This window comes from Somniosus microcephalus, chromosome 28 (genome assembly GCF_052327205.1).
Source record: "Somniosus microcephalus isolate GS21.2 chromosome 28, FLI_Smic_1.0, whole genome shotgun sequence".
NCBI lineage: Eukaryota > Metazoa > Chordata > Chondrichthyes > Squaliformes > Somniosidae > Somniosus > Somniosus microcephalus.
This window is the reverse complement of record NC_141014.1, coordinates 47,810,082-47,833,285: the sequence shown is the minus strand read 5'-3', so window position 1 is coordinate 47,833,285 and position 23,204 is coordinate 47,810,082. Positions and strand designations below refer to the sequence as shown.

Below are 23,204 nucleotides of genomic sequence, written 5' to 3'. Positions count from 1 at the left end.
TTTTTTAGCCAGGCCCAGGCCGACAAGGGTGACCGTAGATCAGGAGCGTGGGACTGAAGTGCAACCAAAAAAAACGAGGAGCAGCCCCTTCAGGTAATGAAAGAGGGGCTACAACCTCTCACATTCTATGTAAACGTGAAACACAGACTCCTCCAGGCTGTAAAAAATGCAGGCGGCCTGGGAGTCCGTGAACCTATTTAAAACCATATTGCACAGGACCGCTCCGTGCAACACCCTCCAGGCCAAGTCCCCGATGGAACAAGGGAGGACTCCCGCGTAGAGAGCCCTCCATTGGGGGCCGCCGCCGGTCAGCAAGATGCCACGCCATGGCGTGTGCAGAGAGCAGATGGCAAAGTGGAGTGTGTGTGCAGGAGCAGCCCGTACAGGAAACTCCTCCGCGCGGAATGAAAAGGCACGGAGGGTCTTTCCTCGCGACGGCGCAAGTTGTGAGGAGCCGGTTCCCGAGGAGTGTTTCGGGGCCAGGCGCCGATTAGGAACTCCGTCTGAATGGGGGTAAGCTCGGACGGGATCGCCCCCGTGCTTAAGCCGCCTCGATACACCTAGTGGAGCCGGGGCCCAGTGCCACTTCACCGACTCGATGGCTTTGACTGCGAGCCGGACGTTGGCCCAGGACAGGCGCCCTGCCAGCTCCTCCGGCGCTATGCAGACCGCTCCTCCGCCGTAGAGCAGATCCCCGACTCTGGTCACCTTGCCAGGCACAGCCCTGCGCTCCGCCAGCCACCCGAACCCACAGTTGTGGAGGTGTGGATTCCTGAGCAACGGCTCCCGCAGGAGAGCCGCCGCTCCCGACAGGGGGGAGGGGGGGGGGGGGGGGGGAAGAAAAGAGTTCCGCCTGGAAGCGACGTAGTTCCAAACCCATAGCAGTTCCTGGTAGAAGACAGGCAGCTCCCGCAGGCTGGCACGGATGCCGCCCACTTTCACAAACAGGAGCTGCGTGGCGTAATTGAGGCCGTGCAGCTGGTGGAAGAAATACGTCGCCAACGCACACCATCTCAGGACACAGCCCAGTGTAGCTCTTGTCTGAAGACAACCAAATGTTATCAGAAAATAAGCAACCACTCAAATTTACAAGGAGACAAAATCCAGTCCAAAATTGAACAGTTTATTTACAGTTAGTGACAGTTGATATTACAGAGCCCAGGTCTCACAGCTCTTTGTACAAAGTCACACAACCCATCATTCCCTGAAGGACAGGGTCTCCCCCACAATTATATAAACACGAGTACTGAACACAATAAGCTTCAGTCACTCTCCCCCAGGGTGTGCTTGTCAAACAGGTACTCTCCCATGCCATTCTCAGGGGCTCCCAGTCTCTTCAAGTTGGTGATGTGATCTCCAAGCTTCTTGATCATCTTCACTTGCTCATCCAAGCAGTGGGTCTCCAGGAAGTCACACAACTGAAAGAAACAAAAAGTGAAACTAGTTATGGCCAGTAGCAGATATCAAGGAGCATCCAAGCTCCCCCCACTTCCTCTAGAGTTGGGATTTTAATCCTCTTGGACTGGAGGATAGTCAAGTGGTGTAATTGAGATGATGTAAATTTGCTCAAATGATCTAGTAATTCCTGTACAATAGATGCTTAGATCCTGGAACCACTGCGACACACTTATTCTCAATGTCCACATAAGGCCAACTGTCCCATCCTCACCCCAACCCCCTTAAGAACCCAGGAGACACCCCAACACAAAGCGATTGGGCATGTAGATTGTTGAATCGGCTCAAGGACAGCAAGGTTCCACCACCTCCAACATACCCAAAAACCCACCAAGAACTTACATGAGGGTCAGTGCTCCCAGTGGAGAGTTTGTGCAGATCCAGCAGACTCTGGTTGACATTCTTCTCCATCTGCAGAGCTCTCTGCATCACCTCCAGACCATTGCTCCACTCATCCTGCTCTGGTTTCTGAAGGTGAAAGTCACAGTTCACTTACAATGAATTAAACAAAAAAGACACAAGACAGCACAAGGAAAACAGGGGTGAAAAGCAGCCAGAATTCCATGTTACCATGAACCAATGTGTCACAGGAATATAGAATGACAGCATTAAGCCACCAGAACCATGGATTCAAATTGGAACTAATTGCTTCAGAAAGTATTGGAAACAAGGGGAACCCAACAGAAGGCCACTCATTTATTGAATCCAACCTTGATGTCCTCCAAGATGATTCGGCCTCCACGCCGATTCTGGAATTTCATCAGTTTCTCAGCATCCTCGTGTTTCTCATGTGACTGCTCCTTGAGGAACTCTGCAAAGTGACGCAGGGCAACATCATCCCGGTCAAAGTAATAGGACTGTGGAGAGAATTTTAAACAGCTTCAGCAGACCTAGATCTTCATATACAATGCAAGATTATATTTACCCCTAGTTAGCTAGTGAGTTCTTAATCTTGCAAAAATAGATAGAACCATAGAAGATAGGAGCAGTAGTAGGCCATTCGGCCCCTTGAGACTGTTCCAACATTTAGTGAGATCATGGCTGATCATCCAAACAAGTACCCTGTCCCTGGCTTCTCCCTTGATCCTGAAGATACCATTGGTTAACTAGCAAAATGCAATTCACTTCACTAATCTGAACATGTTGGCCAGCTTCTCCTCCCAAGAACCAGGATGAAACAGTCAACCAACAAATAAAAACTATAAACTACAGTTCAGGATTATATTTCATGACCAGTCAAACTAAACTCTACTGCTGGATAAGTAGTCCCTCCTCTACTTCCTGTCATTCAGATGAGATGTTAAACAGAGGCCCTGTCTGTCCTCAGGTGGATGTGAAAGATCTCAAGGCACTACTTCAGAGAACAGGGGAGTTCTCTCCAGATTCCCAGGCCAATATTTATCCCTCAACCAAAACAGATGATCTGATGAGTCTCATTGTTTGTGCAAGCTTACTGTGCACAAATTGGCTGCTGCATTTCCCACATAACAGGTGGCTTCATTGGCTACAAGGCACTTTGGGAGGTAGTCAAAGAGATCTAGGCACAGTGAACAAGGCTTCAACACCAGGATTCCCAGAACTTCACTTCCAGTTAAACAGAAAGCTAGTGAGGACCTGCCATCATGTCACTCACTGCAGTCACCCCACTGAAACTGAACTTTGTCTCATGTCAACAAGCACCAACAGTCACTGGACCAGGTTTGTGCTCTTCTGTTACAAACTCAGGCAGCAGCTGAGCTCGTTCCATATATTAAACCTGCTCAACAGAGTGCAGCTGCTACAAGGAGCAGGCCATCAACACAACAAGCTCACCCTGAAGTACTCACTGCTCAAAGATTGCTTCCCCAGGTAAGGAAGTCAAGAGAAATATAGTTTAAAGCCAGTTCATGGAACTACAGAATGTCCAGCTTTTAAGAATACAGCAACAAGGAATACAAGACTCACCATGGAGAGATAAACATAGGAGGAATAGAGCTCCATGTTAATTTGCTTGTTGACAGCATCCTCACAGTCCTTGTGGTAGTTCTGACGTACTTGGGAGGCCATCTTCACTATTTCCTGTTGTACTATTACTGCTCACTATCACCTAGAAAGTTCAAAAACTAACCCTTTCTAACTCAAGCTCTTGTATTTATACTACTGGGACAGCCTGCATTCAAACAAGGAATGACATCACCAATGATGATTGACAATCCCTGAGAGCCAATCAGGAATCTTTCCTGAATCCAGGCACCAATTAACAAAGGAGAGGGGGTGTGGGGGAGGAGGGGGGGAGACCCAGAGCCAATCAGAGCTATGGAAAACCGGCAGGTTTGGGAGATCAGTCTCGGTGATGTCACTGCTTTTGGGTTCCTTGACCTTCTTCAAATCGGAAAGTCTCTCGTTGTTTGATGCTCTCATTTGAATTAAATGACAATTTGCTGCTTTTCTAAAGCTCAAGGTGCTGAGAATCATCCTTCGCTTTCGATGAATTTTCCTACAATCGTTCCTTCATCGTCGCTGGGTAAAAATCCTGGAACTCACTGCCTAACAGCATTGTGGGAGTACCTTCACCGCACGGAGTTCAAGAAGGCGGCTCACCCCCACCTTCTCCAGGGCGACTCGCGCCGAGCAATACATTCTGGCCGTTGATAGCGACGCCCACATCCCGTGAATTAATATTCTAAAAATGGAATCAATTGATTGGAAACATCTTTGTGTGTTATGGAACATACACCAGAGTATTATTCATTTCACATTTTCAGATTCTGTAGAACCGGGACCCATGAGGCTTGACTTTCCATTAAATATTTCTCCCCATCACACAATCCCTTCGGATGTAAAGACAGAAATTTCTCTTCCAGAAAAAACAGGCAAGTTCCCGATGGCGGGGAGTCCAGAACCAGGGGTCACAGTCTAAGGATAAGTGGGAAGCCATTTAGGACTGAGATGAGGAGGAATTTCTTCACCCAGAGAGTGGTGAACCTGTGACATTCTCTGCCACACAGGGCAGTTGAGGAAAATTCATTAAATATATTCAAGAAGGATTTGAATATATTTCTTGAGGCTAAAGGGATCAAGGGATATGGGGAGAAAGCAGGGACAGGGTACTGAATTTGGATGATCAGCCACGATCTCATTAAATGGCTGAACAGGCTCGAGTTGCCGAATGGCCGACTGATGCTCCAATCTTCTATGTTTCTCTGTGTATTTTCTAGCCCGTCACTCGGGGAGCTGCTACCAGGGCTGTGCTTCTTTGTAGTCAGACTGTAGGAAATGTATCGGCACGGAGCGGGGTGAACGTCGACCTCATAGATTTTGTGAGATGCAAACAGTTACCATTAGTGCCGTTCTGACCTCAGTGCGGGGAGTGCTTGCAGCCGAACCGCACCCGAGTTCAACGTGTTAAATTGGTATAGAACCTCGGTTAGACTACACTTGGAGTACGGTGCACGGTTCTGGTCTCCATAGAATCATAGAATAGTGCAGCACAGAAGGAGGCCATTCGGCCCATCGAGTCTGTCCCGGCTCGTTCAAAGAGCAATCCAGTTAGTCCCACTCCCCCGCTCTTTCCCCAGGAACCTGGAACTTTTTTCTACTTCAAGTATTTATCCAATTCCCTTTTGAAGGCCACTATTGAATCTGTATCCACCGCCCCATCAGGCAGCGCATTCCCAATCCTAACCACTCCTTGTGTAACAACGTTTTTCCTCCTGTCGCCTCTGGTTCTTTTGCGAATCATCTTAAATCTGTGTCCTCTGGTTAGCGACCCTTCAGCCATTGGAAACAGTTTCTCTTTATTTACTCTTTCGAAACCCTTCATGATTTTAAACACCTCTATCAAATCTCCTCTTAGCCTTTTCTGCTCGAAGGAGAATATTACAAAAAGGATATAGAGGCACTGGAGAAGGTGCACATTTGATTTACAAGGATGATAGCAGAACTGAGAGGTTATATCTATCAGGAATGACTGAACAAGCTGGGGCGCTTTTCTCTAGAAATAAGAAGGCTGAAGGGTGACCTAATGGAGGTCTTTAAAATTATGAAGGTGTTTTGATAAGGTAGATGGAAAGAAAATGCTTTCACTTGTGGGGGAGTCCAGAACTGAGGGCCATAAATATAAGATAGTCACTAATAAATCTAACAGGGGATTCAGGAGCAACTTCTTCAGTGGTGAGAATGTGGAACTCGCTACCACATGGAGTAGTTGAGGCGAAGAGCAGAGATGCATTTCAGGGGAAGTTTGGAAAGAAGAGAATAGAAGGATATGCTGATCGGATTAGATGAAGAAGGGCGGGAGGAGGCTCGTGTGGAGCATAAACACCGGCACGGAGCAGTCGGGCCGAATGGCCAGTTTCTGTGCTGTAAATTCGATGTAATTCTTAAAACACGGGCGCCTGTAAAGTTTTTCACATCGAGTGAGCTGAAGACTTTGTTTTGTCTGAAACATGAAGCCATGAAACCCGTCAGCACGCAAACCCATCCCGACTCGTAGAATTGCGGCTCATTATCGTGTGAAATGTGGGGACTCAGATACCCCAGAAATGCCTCCGAGAGATGCAAAGACATCAACGTGGAATGGCTGAAGATGGCAATTTCATTGCACCCCCGCTGCAATTCTCAGCTAAGTTCCTAAATTAGCTTGTAAACACTGGCGTGTTGCAGCTGCAGCATCATCAACGGATGAATCCATTCCTGGGGGTGAAGGACACAAATGGAGATGCAGTCGGATTTGGAAAGGATGATTGCTATTTGGTATGAACTGCACAATGGGCCTGAATACCAATCAATACATTTATGGAGGAGCTGCCGGTATTGGGTTTATACATTGATGGAACAGGCAGGGAGGGGGAAGAGAGTTTCAGGAGAAGTATCTATTTAACTTGGGGGTTTTACTTTGTGCATTTAATGAAATACATTTACTCCTTCCGGAAGGATTATATTTTGTGGGAATACAGTTCCGCACGTATTCCTCGTCCTCCAATACCTTACCCAAGACCATGAGTGTTGGCAGGTTAGTCAAACATGGTGGGGGAGGGGGAAGGAGAGTGGTCCCAGAACAAAGCCCAGTAGGGTACTCACAGTTTCCCAGTAAGATATTTTCAAATTCTCTACCCCAAAGGGCTGTGGATGCTGAACTATTAACTATATTCAAGGCTCAGATAGATTTTTAGATTGTAGTGGGATCAAGGGATATGGAGATCGGGCTGGAAAGTAGAGGTGAGATTGAAGATCAGCTATGATTTTATTGAATGGTGGAGCAGGCTCAAGGGCCGAATGGCCTACTCCTGCTTCTAATTATGTTATGTGGATAGCAAGCCGATATGGCAATTGTTGATTCTCCTCCACCACCACATCAATTGTAATCCCCTTATCATGAGTTCAGTGAGCTCCAACATTGCTGGTCTGTGCAGCAGTTATTTGTTTCTCTGCCCCGAAAGGCTATAGCGGCAGTGGTGAGTTTGTTAACGGAGTTACCCCCGCTAATGACTGATGGGGATCTGTAGCAGTTTACTGAATACAAACTGCTCTTCCCCAGGGAAAATATAATTCTTAGAGAATGCGAAACCAGAGCTTTCTCTTCATTGGACTGAAATGACAGAACACAGTCACAGCAAATCATCCTTGTGTTTATTATAACTTGTATTTCATTGTAATGGCTAAATTATAACTCTCCCAGCTCTCAAGGGCAGGGGGAATATTCATCACCATGGCAGCAAGTACTTCTATTTAACTGCCTAGAGCTCAAGCTTTGGAATACCCTCCCTAAACCTCTCTGCCTCCTTTAAGACTCTAAAACCTACTTCTTACCAAGCTTCAGGGGTCCCTGGTCCCATTAGCTCATTTGGCTGAACACACCTTTGTACATTAAGCTGTTGTATTACAGCATTGCAGTTTGTTTGCAACACAAGATCGACAAATTTCTTAGAAATACATAGAATATCAAAGTTAAATAGATTAAAATTACCCTGCCAAAAAAATAAATAGAACTGTTCCCATTGGTGGGAGGGTTGAGAACCAGAGGACACAGATTTAAGGCGATTGGAAGGGGGCCCAAAGACAACATGAGGAAAAACTGAACGCAGCGAGTGGTTAGGATGTGGAATGCACTGCCTGCGAGGGTGATGGTGGCAGACTCAATCTCTGTTTCCAAAAGGGAATTAGACAAGTACCTGAAGGATAAAATGGCAGGGCTCCACAGAAAGGGTAGGGTATAGTACTAGCCAAAGTGCTCCTGCAGAGAGCCAGCATGGGCTCGACAGGCCAAATGGCCTCTTGTGCTGTAACCATTCTATGACCAAATCCCATGACAACACTGCTGCACAGCCCAGTGTAATACTGGAAATGTAACCAAGTTATGTTAACTGGAACAAAAACCACTAAAATTTACAAGGAGACAAAATCCAGTCAAATATAGAACAGTTTATTTACAGTTAGTGACATTTCACATTAAGAGCCCAGGTCTCTCAGCTCTTGCACAAAGTCACAAGCCATCATTCCCTACAGGACAGGCGTCTCGCACACAATTATAAATACAAGTACTAAACACAATAGGCTTCATCCCTGCAGTCACTCTTCCCCCAGGGTGTGCTTGTCAAACAGGTACTCCCCCATGCCATTCTCAGGGGCTCCCAGTCTCTTCAGGTTGGTGATGTGATCTCCAAGCTTCTTGATCATCTTCACTTGCTCATCCAAGTAGTGGGTCTCCAGGAAGTCACACAACTGGAAAGAGAGGGAAACTAGTTATGTCCAGCAGCAGATTTCAAGGAACATCCTAGCTTCCCGAAAGAGTTCAATCCACTTGGATTGCAGGATAGTGTTGTGGTGCAATTGAGATTAATGGAATTACTGCATCATTAGATTAAACTTCCTGCAGAATAGGGGCATAGATCCTAAAATCACTGGGACACATTCACTGGTCAATGTCCACAGTAGGCCAACCTCCCACCACTCAAAAACCTAAAAGGCAGCAACACAAAGCTATTGGGCGTGAAGATCTTTTGAATAGGCTCACGGTACCACCACCTCCAACTTAACAAATGCCCACATTACAGCTTCAAGAACTTACATGAGGGTCAGTCCTAACAGTGGCGAGTTTGTGCAGATCCAGCAGACTCTGGTTGACATTCTTCTCCAGCTGCAGAGCTCTCTGTATCGCCTCCAGACCATTGCTCCACTCATCCTGCTCTGGTTTCTGGAAAGGGAAATTCAGACAATTCACTGTACAATGGAATAAACAAACAAACAAACAAACAAAGTATTGAAGGAAATTAGAGGTGCAAATATCTAATGTTACCATGAACCAATGTGTTGGAAGAAAATAGAACTACAGCATTAAGCCAACACAACTACTGGAGTCAAATAACAGATGTAGTTAAGGGGAAGCTAGATAAGTACTAGGGAGAGGTGTATAGAAGGATATGCAGATAGGGCTAGATGAAGCACAGTGGGGGGTGGCTCGTGGAGTATAAACTCAGTCATAGACCCACTTGGCCAAATGGCCTGTTTGTTATAAATTGGAACCAATGGCTTTAGAAAGTATTTGAAACAATCAGTCTACGGGTCCCAGACAGAAGGTCACTCGTTTATTGAGCCAAACCTTGATGTCCTCCAAGATGATTCGGCCTCCACGCCGATTCTGGAATTTCATCAGTTTCTCAGCGTGCTCCCGTTCCTCGTGCGACTGCTCCTTGAAGAACTCGGCAAAGTGACGCAGGGCAACATCATCCCGGTCAAAGTAGAAGGACTATGGAGAGATCAGAAAAGTCATTGGGTATCCCATGGCAGATCTATCACGGGTATTGTACATAAAGCCAACCTGGAATTTTGCTTTAATTCAAAGGGTTCAATTCTCACTGAACTTGTGGTACATGGAAACTAGCACCGGCCTACTTACTTCACTAACCTGGTAGCAAGTGGACAATCTTACCCCTAGCAATAGGGAAACTGGCCAATGGAAATGGCAAAAGAACCAGAGGCTACAGGAAGAAACTCAAGTGCATGCACTGCCTGAAAGGATGGTGGGAGCAGATTAAATAGTAACTTGCAAATATTGGCCCAGATCTATTGCCAAGGGGCACTAGAAACAAACCCATTAAAGTAGAGTCTAGTCACAGTACACAATTCATGTAGTACATCAAAAAGAGGAGAAACTAGTCTGAATCTTACTGGCTACATTCATCCCATGGAACTAAAATTACCACAAGCAGCATTAATTTGGCACCTTCAACACTAATCAAGGCATTTCAGAGGAGAACCACATACCAAGGAATAAAGGTTCATAAACCTTCAGAATTTGAAGTGCTTGGTCAAGGTCAAGAAGTAGGAAAGCAGAGGAGTTAAGGGAGAGTTCCCGAGTAGGGTCAAAGTGGCTGACGGATTTACCACCAGTACGGCAAAGGGAGTTAGCGAAAAGACAGAAGGGCACAAACTGAGAGTTTAAACTAAGGTTAATATTAGGAACAGGAGTGGGCCATTCAGCCACTCGAGCCTGCTCCACCATTCAATTTGATCATGGCTGACCTGTAGCTTTACTCCATCCCCCTTGAGACACTTACCCAAGAAAAGCATCTGTCTTGAAAGCTCCAATTGTCCCAGCATCCACAGCTGGGGGGAAAAGCAGGTAAAGAAAAAAAAAGTGTTCCAGATCTCCACCACCCTTGTGAAAAAGTGCCTCCTGACTTCCCTCCTAAAAAGGGCTATTTCTAATTTTAAGATTACATCCCTTTATTGCAAAAGCAAAGTAGGGAAAGGCCATGGAGTGATTTAGAAGTGAGGATAACAATTCTGATTTCCACACATTGGAATACACTCTGCATCCAAATATAAACTTCAACAACACACAAGAGCCCAGGAAAGAGAGTCATTAAGATACTCAGAATATGGTTCAGTTACTGCAAGGACCAGAGAGGCAGTTTGTTAATGGACACACAATGATAAATTGCATTCTATTTTAGCTTTAAAAAATGAATTTACTGTGCATAGATTGAGGGGTGGGCTAGACACAGCACAGAATTTAGTAAAGTAACATTACATAGTCTCCATTGTGAAGTGGTCAGAAATACAAGACTCACCATGGAGAGATAAACATAGGAGGAATAGAGCTCCATGTTGATCTGCTTGTTGACAGTATCCTCACAGTCCTTGTGGTAGTTCTGACACACTTGAGAAGCCATCCTAATTATTATTTTTTGCTAAATCTAAACTTTGTTGAAGTAAGAAGCTGGAATTTAACCAACCCCCCAAACTCCTACTATTTATACCGCTGGATAATCCAGGGCGTGGCCGCCTAGATGATGAGTGACATTCCTCAATACCCAATCAGAAGTGGCAGCCTCTCTCAGAGCACCAATCAAGTAAAGGGAGGAGGGGAGATGACTCCCAGAGCCAATCAGAACTTTGAGTGCATAATTGGGCTGGAGAACCAAATTTTAATTTGATTATTAAGGTTTATTTGGAGTTTTATTGGTTTATTTACAGTTTTATAGGTTATTTACAGTTTTTATTTGTCTAAATTTATGGGTTCACAAAAAAGAGGATCAGAACTTTGAAAAATGAGTGTCATTGGCTGACAGGGCAATAAGGACCCCAAGGGCAGGGGATGGTAGCCTAGTGGTTAAGTTACTGAACTAGTCATCCAGAGGCCTTGAACTAATGATCTGAAAGACCTGGGTTTAAATTCCCACAGCAGCTGGGGAATTTAAATTTATAGAAAAAAAAGAAGCATCCCAATCGCCCTGACTTTTCTCAAACACAGTTTGAATATCTGGAATCACAGGCTTATCTTTAGGCTAATCGATTGGGACGATTAAATCATCAATCGGAAACACTTAAACCATAAGTGGCCCCTTTTTAAAGGGGCACAAACATTAAGTTCCAAATTATGACAAAACCAACATAAAAACCTTTAAAATTATAATTGAGTTCCCTGGATCCACTCTGCACTCCAGTCCCTCTGGTGCCCACCGGTTATGGAAAGCCTCAAAGGGAACCGTCAGACACCGCGTGCTCCCTCTTCAGGGACACCCAGGCATTGGTTGTAGCCGCGGAAGGGAGGCGGGCAGCTGGAGCGAACACCCCCCCCATCGACCGCGCTCTGCCTGGACCAGTTGAGGGCCACCTTGCCCGGGTTAATTGAATCCTCCGTTGTTTGCGAGTCAGTGTCTTTTTAATAGTTCTGCGTGGTTCAGTGGGTTGGTCATTTTCAGGTATCTGCGGGTTTGAGGCAACATCCAACCAGATCAGTGAGTCTGCAAAGCGGGTCAGGTGAATTGAAAGAGCGTGTGATGAATGTGACAAACACAAGCGCTCAGAAGTAAGAGAGGAAATAGCAGAGGCTCTGACCATCATTTTCCAATTTTCTCTGGCAGAGGACTGGAGGACTGCTAACGTGGTACCGATGTTTGAAAAGGGACCATGTACAGCAGTCACCTCAAAGCACGGGAGAGGTACCACCAACGCTGCCTCTGCAAGATCCTGCAAATCCATTGGCAGGAGAGGCGCACCAACGTCAATGATCTCGCTCAGGCCAACATCCCCAGCATCGAAGCTTTGACCACGCTCGATGAGCTCCGATGGACGGGTCACATTGTCCGCATGCCCGATACGAGACTCCCAAAACAAGCGCTCTACTCGGAGCTCCGGCACAGCAGGAGAGCCCCAGGTGGGCAGAGGAAAGGCTTCAAGGACACCCTCAAAGCCTCCTCGAAAAAGTGTCACATCCCCACCGACACCTGGGAATCCCTGGCCCAAGACCGCACAAAGTGGAGTCGAAGAATCCGGGAAGGCGCCGAACATATCGAGTCTCTTCTCCGGGAGCAAGTGGAAGCCAAGCGCAGGCAGCGCAAGGAGCGCACGTCAACCCAAGCACCCCACCCACCCGCCCCTTCGACCACCGTCTGCCCCACCTGTGACAGAGACTGTAGGTCCCGCATTGGACTCATCAGTCACCTGAGAACTCGTTTTTAATGTGGAAGCAAGTCATCCTCGGTTCGGAGGGACTGCCGAAGAAGAAGAAGAAGAAGTTTAAAAATGGAGAATGGGATAGACTGAATAATTACAGGTCAGTCAGCCTAACCTCGGTGTTGGGAAAATTATTGGAAACTGTAGTGTATGTAACTGTTCTACCTTTAAGAGAACTATATTAGGTGTGGCACTACTTTATCCTGGCTGGGGTATACTGTAATACCGACGGTGACCACACCGGTATATAAGTGCTGTGGCAGAACTTATTGGGCAGATTCGCCCTGACCTTCGAATAGTAAAGTCCTGTTTAAGTTACTCTTGTAGTCTGTGTATTACTTCGCTATACAACCCACAGACTTTACAGTGGCGACGAGTTCGATCTTACCCTGCGGCAACAATACTTCTGAAGAAGTAAACGAGCGTCGAGAAGAGGCACCCGCCCTCGTCGTTTTGCTGAGAGAAAACTCGAGTCTGCAGACCAAGAAAGGAGGAAGATTTCAAACACGAAGTCTTCCATCAGCAACAGGCACGGATTGTCCCTTCTGCCACGGTGGTGAGTGAGCCGATCAACACGAGAAGCAAGTCGGCCACGGTGACTGTGAGTAAAGGGAAAATAGAAACAAATAAACGGAGGATAAGGGCGGTGCACTCGACCACGGTCGAGGGGGAAAGGAGCCGGACAGAAGTCGGGCCCAGAGGCGCTGAGACTGGGGCAGCGTGGAGCAGAAGCCGCGGTACAAACGGGCCGGGGAGCGTCGTGAGACGACTAGACCGCGACGGCGAAAAAGGCCGGACAAATACCGCGACCACGAGGCTCTGCGACCGGGATCGTAAGGCGCGGGAAGAGATAAACATAAATAAGCCACGGAGAACTCAGCCGCAGCCGGGGAGGAAAGCACCGGACTGCGAGAAGCTGGGAGGCGCGATTGGGGTGAAAAAGGCCAGACAGTGACTGAGGCCACGAAGCGCTGCGACCGGATCGTAAGGCGCGGGAAGAGATAAAAATAAATAAACCGCGGAGAACGCATCCGCAGCCGGGGAGGAAACACCGGACTGCGAGAGGCTGGGAGGAACGATTGGGTGAAAAAGGTCGGACAGTGACCGAGGCCACGAAGCGCTGCGACCGGGATCGTAAGGCGCGGGAAGAGATAAAATAAATAAATCGTGGAGAACTCAGCCGCAGCCGGGGAGGGAAGCACCGGACTGCGAGAGGGCTGGGAGGCGCGATTGAGAGCCGCGCGAGCGGGAGAGACAGAGCCCGAGCGAGAGCCGCGCGAACGGGAGAGACAGAGCCCGAGAGAGAGCGAGCGAGAGCCGCGCGAGCGGGAGAGACAGAGCCCGAGGAAGACTGAGCGAGATCCAGCCCAGCGGCTGAAACTGTTCGCCGTCAACGGATTGTACCCAGCACCGGAGAGACAGAGCCCGAGCGAGGGAGACTGAGCGAGATCCAGCCAGCGGCTGAGACCGTTCGCCGTCAAGGGGCTGTACCCAGAGCCGGTTGCCCGGCCGAGAGAAGGGAACGCGCTGAAGCCGAAGCGCAGGCTGCGAACCCCGAAAGCCAGCGGCTGTCGCCCGAGGGAAAAGCTTACCCCTCCCGCCAGGGGAAGAAAAGCGGGAACCGCCATCTTGAAAGTGGGCGGGGAAAGAAGATAAGCGCGGGAAACCGCGGGAAGCCGCCAGTAGGCGGAGAAAAAGACAGAAGCGGGAACCGCCATTTTGAGAGGGGCGGGGGGGAAAGAAGATAAGCGCGGGGAAACCGCCATCTTGGAAAAAAAAAGAGTTAAAGAAATATTTCGTTGTTGTTTATCAGGGAGGTGAAGATGCCTAAGCGTGGTAACATCAACGATTTTGATTCCGAGGTAGAAGATTGGGCCACGTATGTAGAACGCATTGAGATATATTGTGAGGCCAATAAAATAGAGGATGATGATAAAGCTATAACCTTGCTAAACTCGATGGGGGCGAAGACATACGGGCTATTGAAGCATCTTCTAGCACCAGTTAAACCGGCGGATCAAACCTTCGATAATATTGTTGCTGTTCTGAAGGATCACTTGAACCCCACACCGCTGATGTTGGCGGAACGATTCAAATTTTATGCGAGAACGCAACGGAAAGAGGAAAGCAACGCGGAATACTTCGTCGAACTGCGTAGGCTAGCGAAATACTGCCAGATTGGAGGAAATCTGACAGAGGCATTGCGAGACAAGTTCGTGTGCGGGTTGTCGAAGGAAGGAACGCAAAAGCGACTGCTCGAAGAGAACGACCTTACACTGGATAGGGCTGTCCTTATTGCAGCATCACACGAAGCCGCAGCGAAAGGAACTGCGGAAATGCAGCTGAAGGCAGCGGTCCTCAGTGTAGATCAAATTACTTCGGGTGCAACGAAATGTTATCGTTGTGGGAAGACAACACACGACCAGAACCAATGCTGGTTTAAAAACCAGGACTGTAGGAAATGTGGCAAACTGGGTCACATAGCCAAAGTATGCCGGTCAGGGAAGAAGACCAACAACCAAAAAAAAAAGCCATCACAGGAAAAGTACAACAAAGTACACAAGGTGCTTGAGAAGAGTTCAGATGAACAGAATTCGGATTCAGACCCAAGCGGCCAGGAACTGGGTAGTCTGAGAATTCATAATGTGAGTAAGGAAGCTGACCTACAAACTATCTGGGTCATGCTAAAAATAGCCGGAGTCCAAGTGAGAATGGAATTGGACACTGGATCAGCCCTATCAGTCATAAATCGAAGGGATTACAACCGGCTATTCTCACATATACGCTTGAGAGATACCAAGTTCGTATTGCAGGCATACACGGGGCATAAAGTATACCCCATGGGAAAGATAAGAGTCAAGGTGAGAGACAGGGGCAAAGAACACCCCGGAATGGACTATACGTACTACCTGAGGGAGGACCACCATTTCTAGGACGGGAGTGGATCAAGAAAATAGACATGGAATGGCACTACCTCAAAGCAATAACGAGTGAGGACTCGGGGCAGACAATCAGCTCAGACTCTGAAACGGATGACGATAAGACCAGCCCAAGCATGAAAGACAAGTCTAAAATGAACTTGCTGACTAAGGTTGGTAGAACGAATGTGGGCATAAAGGCTTATGCTCCAGAGGAGAACAAAGTTTCAGAACAGTATTCCTCTGAACAACAACAACATAGCTTGACAGAGAATTCTGAGTCTGTTCAAGTTACAGACATATATATTACTGAGGAACATCGAGCTCGAACGCAAACTTATTTCAGATTACGACAGCAACTAGAACAATTGAATTGCCGTCTCGAGCAAGAGATGAAAGCAATGAAAAAGTTCTATGATACCGAATGGGAGAATCTGGAAAGACAACAGAAGCAGCTGGGGAAGAAAAGGGAGCAGGAGCACACAAACCATCTGCACGAGGAGGCCAAACGAATCAAAGCTGATTCGGCTTCTGAAGGGGCGTGCTCCAATCCGGTGGAACAAGATGTGCCGCAACTGAAGGCGCTTGTTAGCAGGTTGCAGGCAGAAAAAGCTGAGTTGGTCGACATGACTTCCGAGCTCCTACTGAAGTTGGGTGCAGCATCACCGGATGATTCATTAGTGGAAATTCGAATGGTGGGGGCTGCGGATGATGGCGAAGTAGAAGCAGCAAAGGAGCCCCAGGACAAGGTTCTAAACAGCCCTGCAGCTAATGGAAAAGGGATGAGGACAGAAGAGTTAACAGTCAGCCAACTCCTCCAGGACAAGGTTATAAACAGCCCTGTAGTTAATGGAAAAGGGATGATGGCAGAAGAGTTAACAGTCAGCCAACTCATTCATATGCTGAGGGATAAAACTCTAAAATGGGAAAAACTTAAATACGAGCCTCAATCTTCAAAGGGAAGGGAGCTCTCAAAAGTCATTGGAAGAGCTGAGGTGGCAACCCAGACTGAGAAGTCTGCAGCAGAACAGCCCTTGGATGCCAAAAGTACGCTGACGCACGGCAATGTAGAACAACAGAATACTGAAACAGCTACTGCAGTAGAGGGATTGAATAGTCCGATCAATCAATCTCCGAATGAAGTTGAAGTATTGAAATCACAAATGAGGTCATTAGTAAAAGACTTGCAGGAAGCCCAGAAAAAGCGGGATGAATCTGAACGCATGATGAAGTCTCTTCAGGACAGATGTCGGGATTTGGAACAAAAGTCGGCTAACGTCCAGCTGGGTAAGGAAGAAATAGAAGACCCTCTCGCTGGCCTAGCTCAGGACGACACCGAATATTACCATGATCTGTTGAGTGACACTGAATATTACGAGGACCTGGTCTGCCCAGCTTGTGCCGAGAACTCCCAAAGTGCCGAAATCAGGATGAATCACTTAAAGTCTAAGGAACATAGGGAGATGGTGGCGTTACAGCTGGCAGCTGACAATGGAGCCCCGAGAGTCTCCAAGAAGCAAAAAAGGAAAAGACGAAGCAGAAGATGATAACCATCTGAACCATTATTACCTCTACCCGATCACACACGTGGCCCCTCGAACGGAGCCAAATCAGTTGGAAAGTAGGAAAATTTCCCAAGGCAATCCAACTGTTTTTTGTTTGTTTTAAAAAGTCAGCAATGCTGGTTCAGAAGTGATGGAAGTACAGCTGTTAAGTCTAGGGAAGGACTATGGGATGAGTCCCTCTAGCAAGGTGACCCGACTACACCACGGAGGCGTGGTCCGGACCGAGTCAAGAAGATCAGAGACTGAATCTGTGAACTGTTTCCCGCAGAGGCTGAATCTGTGAACTGTTTCCGCAGAGACTACCTCTGTGAACTGTTGTAACATGAAGTTGGATATGTTATGATGTTATGTTAATGGGGAATAAGTATGTTGTAAGCTAAAAAGGGAGGATTGTAGTGTATGTAACTGTTCTACCTTTAAGAGAACTATTGTATGTAACCGTCCACCTTTAAGAGAACTATTTTAGGTGTGGCACTACTTTATCCTGGCTGCTGTATACTGTAATACCGACGGTGACCACACCGGTATATAAGTGCTGTGGCAGAATTTATTGGGCAGATTCGCCCTGACCTTCGAATAGTAAAGTCCTGTTTAAGTTACTCTTGTAGTCTGTGTATTACTTCGCTATACAACCCACAGACTTTACACCCTGGCCTGTGATTCCCCAAAAGCGGCCACACTATGAGCCAGGGACTCAATGGCCTGAGGCAACTGTCCCACAACCCCCATGAACTCCTTGTGGCGCCGCTCCGAATCTGCCGACATTTGATCAAGGAGGCGCACCTCCTGGGCGAGGTCCGTCTCCGGACTGGAGGCCGGACTCTCCCTCTGGGGAGAAGGCCGCCGTTCTGCCCGACCCTTCCCGCGTGCCTGGACGGCACTGGGCCCAGGAGCTACACCCCCCTGCAACACTTCCCCCTGGCTCTCCTCCAGGGAAGACGTGTCCCCTCCATTGCCATCCCCTGGCTCAGATGATGCTTCCCCCGATGTGCCGCCTTCCTGTTGGTCCTCGTCGTGCTCCTCTTCCGAGGGTCTGGCACTCTCTGCTTCAGGGACCTCCTCCTCACCAGCTGAAAGCAGGAAGGCACAAGAGTAGCTTTACAGTGAGGACAGGGCGTCAGCGAGGGAGGCATGAGTGGTGGCATTCAGCGCATTGGTCGGACAGTGGCAAAGGATGTAGATCTGATGCGCAAGGGGAACGAGAGAGGTCCAAACGGTCATGTCCTTACCATTGGGTCGCAGCACAGGGTCGGCATCTCCAATGGCAACAGGGCCAACCACCCGGCCACGCATGAGTCGAGCCACGCTCTCCTCCAGCTCACTGAGCTCCTGGAACTGGGCACGGCCTCCCCCGGTGACATTCTGGCTCTTCAAATTCCGGGCTATCTTGGCCTGCAAGAGAAAGGACGGCCTCTAAGTACATTGTGGTGGCCTGTTGTTGTGTGCACTGCCTCCCATGGTCGAATAGCTTGGCCAGTGTGGTGCCCTGTTGTTGTGTGCACTGCCTCCCATGGTCGAATAGCTTGGCCAGTGTGTTAAGTGCAGAAAGTGCTATTGAGGATCATGCCAGTGCCATAGCTGCGGGAGGAGAGCTGGCCATTAGGCCTTTGAGGTCCCTTTGCCCATAATGTGAGGTGCACATGCAAGGATGAGGAGGACACTGGAAAGGGTACTCACCTTGACCATCCGAGTGAGGTCGTTGTGCTTCTTGCGGCATTGGTCCGCACTCCTGGGGACATCGCTGTTGACTGACACCCTGTGGGCGATTTTCCTCCAGGCTCTCCTGTACTGCCTCCTGGGAGCCTTCTTGCCACTGTCCGGTCACAAGATCTCTTTGTACCTTTCCAACCCCCTAACCAGCACCCTCAAAGCATGCTGGGAGAAGCGCTGCACTCGTTCACGGGCCTTCTCCATGGCTTCAGGCGCTATTTGGGTCCACCAGCAGTGTTCAGGCCTAGCTGCAGGGCTTCACTATCCAGGGCGTGGCTGCAGACAAAGTCGACCCTTCCCCCTTTAAGAGCTGGCCAGCGTCAGGGTGTCTGCTGTCAATCAAAACATGACCGCACCTGCGCTGCGCCCGGCCTCGGCATTATCAGTCCGCACCGCCGGCTTAGCGCCTGAAGATAGGAGTGCAACACCAGTTTCAGCGCTCGCCCAAACTCTTGGCCAGATCTACTGAATTTCGGCGAAGTGACCTGCAGTTTCTGGCGGGCGCTAACTTTAGCGACCGCCCGACTTTACCGCCCCAAAAGTGGCTATACTGAATTTCTAGGCCCGTATCTTTTACTGTTTCTTCTGCTATTTGCTTTGATTTTGTGTCTGACACGGGCAGCGCAGCAGTGGCCATACTCACATGAACATCCACGTCTTCTTCAGTAGAGCTCACATGACTCATTGTGGGTGCTCGGGATAGTGCATCTGCTAACACTATGTATTTGCCTGGTGTGCAGATCAGTTCAAAGTCATATCTTTGCAGCTTCATCATGAGTCGTTGAATCCTTGGAGACATCTCATTCAGGTTCTTTTTCATGACGGCAACCAGTGGGCTGTGGTCTGTCTCAACTGTGAAGGTGGGAAGTCCATATATGTAGCCATGGAACTTTTCTAGTCCAACTACCAAGCCTAGACATTTCTTTTCAATCTGGGCGTATCGACACTCAGTATCAGTCATGGACCTGGAGGCATAGGCAACAGGCTTCCAATCTTCACCCTCTGCTTGTAGCAAGACCGCACCTAGGCCATCTTTTGATGCATCTGTTGACACTTTGATTTTGTTGTTGGGTCAAAGAAGGTGAGTACAGGTGTGGTTGTCAGCACTGTTCTGAGGTTGATCCACTCTTGTTCATGTCTTTCTGTCCATGCGAACTCATTTGTTTTACGTAGCAGGTCTCGCAGACAGACTGTCTTGGCTGACAAGTTAGGAATGAACTTTCCAATGAAGTTTATCATCCCCATGATGCGTAGCACTCCTTTTTTGTCAGTGGGTCAGTGCATTTTGAGTACGGCGTTTACTTTTTCCATATCTGGCTCTATTCCTTTACCAGATAGATTATCTCCTAGGAAAGTGACTTCCTGGATGCCAAACTGACACTTGGCTTTGTTGAGCTTCAGTCCATTCCGGCATATGCTCTGTAGCACTTTAGTCAGTCTCTCATTGTGTTCTTTCAGTGTGGAGCCCCAGATGATGATGTCATCAACATAGACCCGAACTCCTTCCAGACCTTCAATTATGTGTTCCATCGCTCTATGAAAGATTTCAGATGCAGATATTATCCCGAAAGGCATTCTGAGGAAACAATACCTGCCAAATGGTGCGTTGAAGGTACAGTATTTGGTGCTGTCTTCATCCAGTTTTAGTTGCCAAAATCCTTGTGAGGCATCGAGCTTTGTAAAGTATCTGGCACCTGACATTTCACTGGTGATTTCTTCTCGCTTGGGAATCTGGTAGTGTTCACGTTTTATGTTTGCATTTAAGTCCTTTGGATCCATGCATATTCTTAGATCATTGTTCTTTTTCTTGACACATACCATGGAGTTAACCCAGTCTGTTGTCTCTTCGACTTTCCTGATGACTCCTAGTGTGGTCATTCTGTCCAGTTCATTCTTGAGCCGGTCATGCAGGGGTGCTGGAACTCTTCATGGAGCATGTACCACTGGCTGAGCATCCTCCTTTAGCTGGATCTTGTAAGTGAATGGTAGAACTCCAAATCCTTTAAACACATCCTGGAAATTATTCACTACAGAATCCACCGAGTCATCTGGTCTGCTTATGGCACAGTTTATACGGTAGACTCTCTTGACCAGTTCTAAGTCTTCACAAGCTTTGTCACCCAGTAGTGAATCAAGTCCTTCAGCCACAACAGAAAACATGAGATGATGCACTTTGTCTTTGACTGTCACTTTAAGTCTGCATACACCTAAGCTATCTATTTTCTGTCCATTATAGTCCTTCAGTAGTACTGACTTTTTCTGTATTTTGGGCTTTTCTTTCATATTGTTAATGTCACTCATACTGATTAAGTTTGCTTTTGCCCCAGTGTCTAGTTTCAATGTAACTAATGCTCCATTTACCTGCAGTGGGATCATCCATTTGTCCTCTTTTACTGCATTGACGTTATGTTCAGCATTGTTTATTCCTGAGGGCTGCACATTTTCTGTATCCTTTTCTATATTGTCACATGACACCATTCCTACAAAAAATGTCTCACTTAAATCAGTGTCCTCAATCACATTAACTCAGACTTGTTGCCCTTTCTTTGTTTTTACTTTTGAAAAGCATTGTTTGGCAAAGTGATTCTTTCCATGACATTTTGTGCACATTTTCCCAAACGCTGCACATTGTTTTAACTGGTGTTTGTAACCACAGCGTTTACAATTAAAAATTCCTTCCTCCGATTGCTTTTCACTTCTGTTCTGCCCATGTTTCTTCCCCTTGTAGGACACATCACCGACAGCAGCACTTACTGCAATCGCATCATCATTGATTTCACTGAAAGTCTTGGCATGCTTTTGAGCTAGCTCGCTAGCTTGGCATATTTTCACAGCAATTTCCAATGTCAGTTTGGTTTCTCTCAGCAGTCGTTTCCTGACTTTTTTTTATCATGAATACCAAACACAATCTGGTCACGAATCATGGATGCTTTCAGCTCAGAGAAATTACATGTCTGTTGTAGTGTATGTAACTGTTCTACCTTTAAGAGAACTATTGTATGTAACTGTTTACCTTGAAGTGAACTATTTTAGGTGTGGCACTGCTTTATCTTGGCTGCTGTATACTGTAATACCGACAGTGACCACACCGGTATATAAGTGCTGTGGCAGAACTTATTGGGCAGATTCGCCCTGACCTTCGAATAGTAAAGTCCTGTTTAAGTTACTCTTGTAGTCTGTGTATTACTTCGCTATACAACCCACAGACTTTACAGTGGCAACGAGTTCGATCTTACCCTGCGGCATCAATACTTCTGAAGAAATAAACGAGTGTCGAGAAGAGGCACCCGCCCTCGTCGTTTTGCTGAGAGAAAACTCGAGTCTGCAGACCAAGAAAGGAGGAAGATTTCAAACACAAAGGCCTAGAAATTCACTTGCCTTAGCGCCGCTTTTGAGGCGCTAGAGGGACTAGCGCCAGAGTTATGGCCAGTTGAAAAATTCCCTGGGGCCCTAAAGCGGCGTTGCACCGGTTGCGCTGCGCCGGCACCGATGACGTCATCGGTGTGCGCAGCGTCCCGGTTGCCATGCCGACGGGCCCCAGCGCCGAAATTCAGTTGCGGCCGCCTCGCCCGTGGCAGCCGCAACTAAGACTCTGGCAACAGAGTCCAACATGTGTTTGCGCCGGCGCATTAAAGGCCCCGTGGTGGCCGGCCGCTTTCCCGCTGGCCGCCTGCCCGCAGCTCCCTCCCCGGACTTCTCCCCCCCACCGCCCCCCCCGGAACAGATGCAAGCCCGGCACTTGTCCGAGGTGCCGGGCTCATTTTTAAACAGATTTGCGCGGGCCGCGGCCGGGTGCAGGCAGCTCCTCCTTAACGGAAGGAGGAGGCCTGCACTTCCCCAGCCTGCCGCACCGCATCGGGTGCCGCAGCGCCGGAATTGCGGCGCTAAACGGCAGTTAGCGCCCTTTTCCAGGCGCTAAGACCCTTCAGTAGCGCCGGCAGCCATTTGGGCGCGGCGCTACTGAATTTTTGGCGCGCGCAGGGGAAATTAGCGCCGGCACTAACTTCCGGCGCTGAAGCCCTGGCTAAGCCAAAACCCAATTTCTAGGCCGAAGTCTTCCATCAGCAACAGGCATGGATTGTCCCTTCTGCCACGGTGGTGAGTGAGCCGATCAACACGAGAAGCAAGTTGGCCACGGTGACTGTGAGTAAAGGGAAAATAGAAACAAATAAACGGAGGATAAGGGCGGTGCACTCGACCACGGTCGAGGGGGAAAGGAGCCGGACAGAAGTCGGGCCCAGAGGCGCTAAGACTGGGGCAGCGTGGAGCAGAAGCCGCGGTACAAGCGGGCGAGGGCGCGTCGTGAGACGGCTAGACCGCGACGGCGAAAAAGGCCGGACAACTACCGCGACCACGAGGCGCTGCGACCGGGATCGTAAGGCGCGGGAAGATATAAAAATAAATAAGCCACGGAGAACTCAGCCGCAGCCGGGGAGGAAAGCACCGGACTGCGAGAAGCTGGGAGGCGCGATAGGGGTGAAAAAGGCCAGATAGTGATTTGAGGACACGAAGCGCTGCGACCGGATCGTAAGGCGCGGGATGATATAAAATAAATAAACCGCGGAGAACGTAGTCGCAGCCGGGGAGGGAAGCACCGGACTGCGAGAGGGCTGGA

The 23,204-nt window shown here is 48.3% G+C and overlaps 1 protein-coding gene across 1 annotated transcript; it reads right to left on the bottom strand.

Annotated features, from left to right (window-relative positions):
- Positions 1 to 7,350: 7,350 nt before the first annotated feature.
- On the bottom strand, positions 7,351 to 10,721 carry LOC147099786 (ferritin heavy chain, oocyte isoform-like). The gene is made up of 4 exons (XM_085969376.1): positions 10,509 to 10,721; positions 9,035 to 9,181; positions 8,504 to 8,629; positions 7,351 to 8,157 (listed from the first exon to the last, which is right to left on the bottom strand). The coding sequence occupies exons 1-4, from the start codon at positions 10,608 to 10,610 to the stop codon at positions 8,005 to 8,007; spliced, it is 528 nt and encodes a 175-aa protein (XP_085825502.1). The 5' UTR covers positions 10,611 to 10,721; the 3' UTR covers positions 7,351 to 8,004.
- Between the last annotated feature and the right edge of the window lie 12,483 nt (positions 10,722 to 23,204).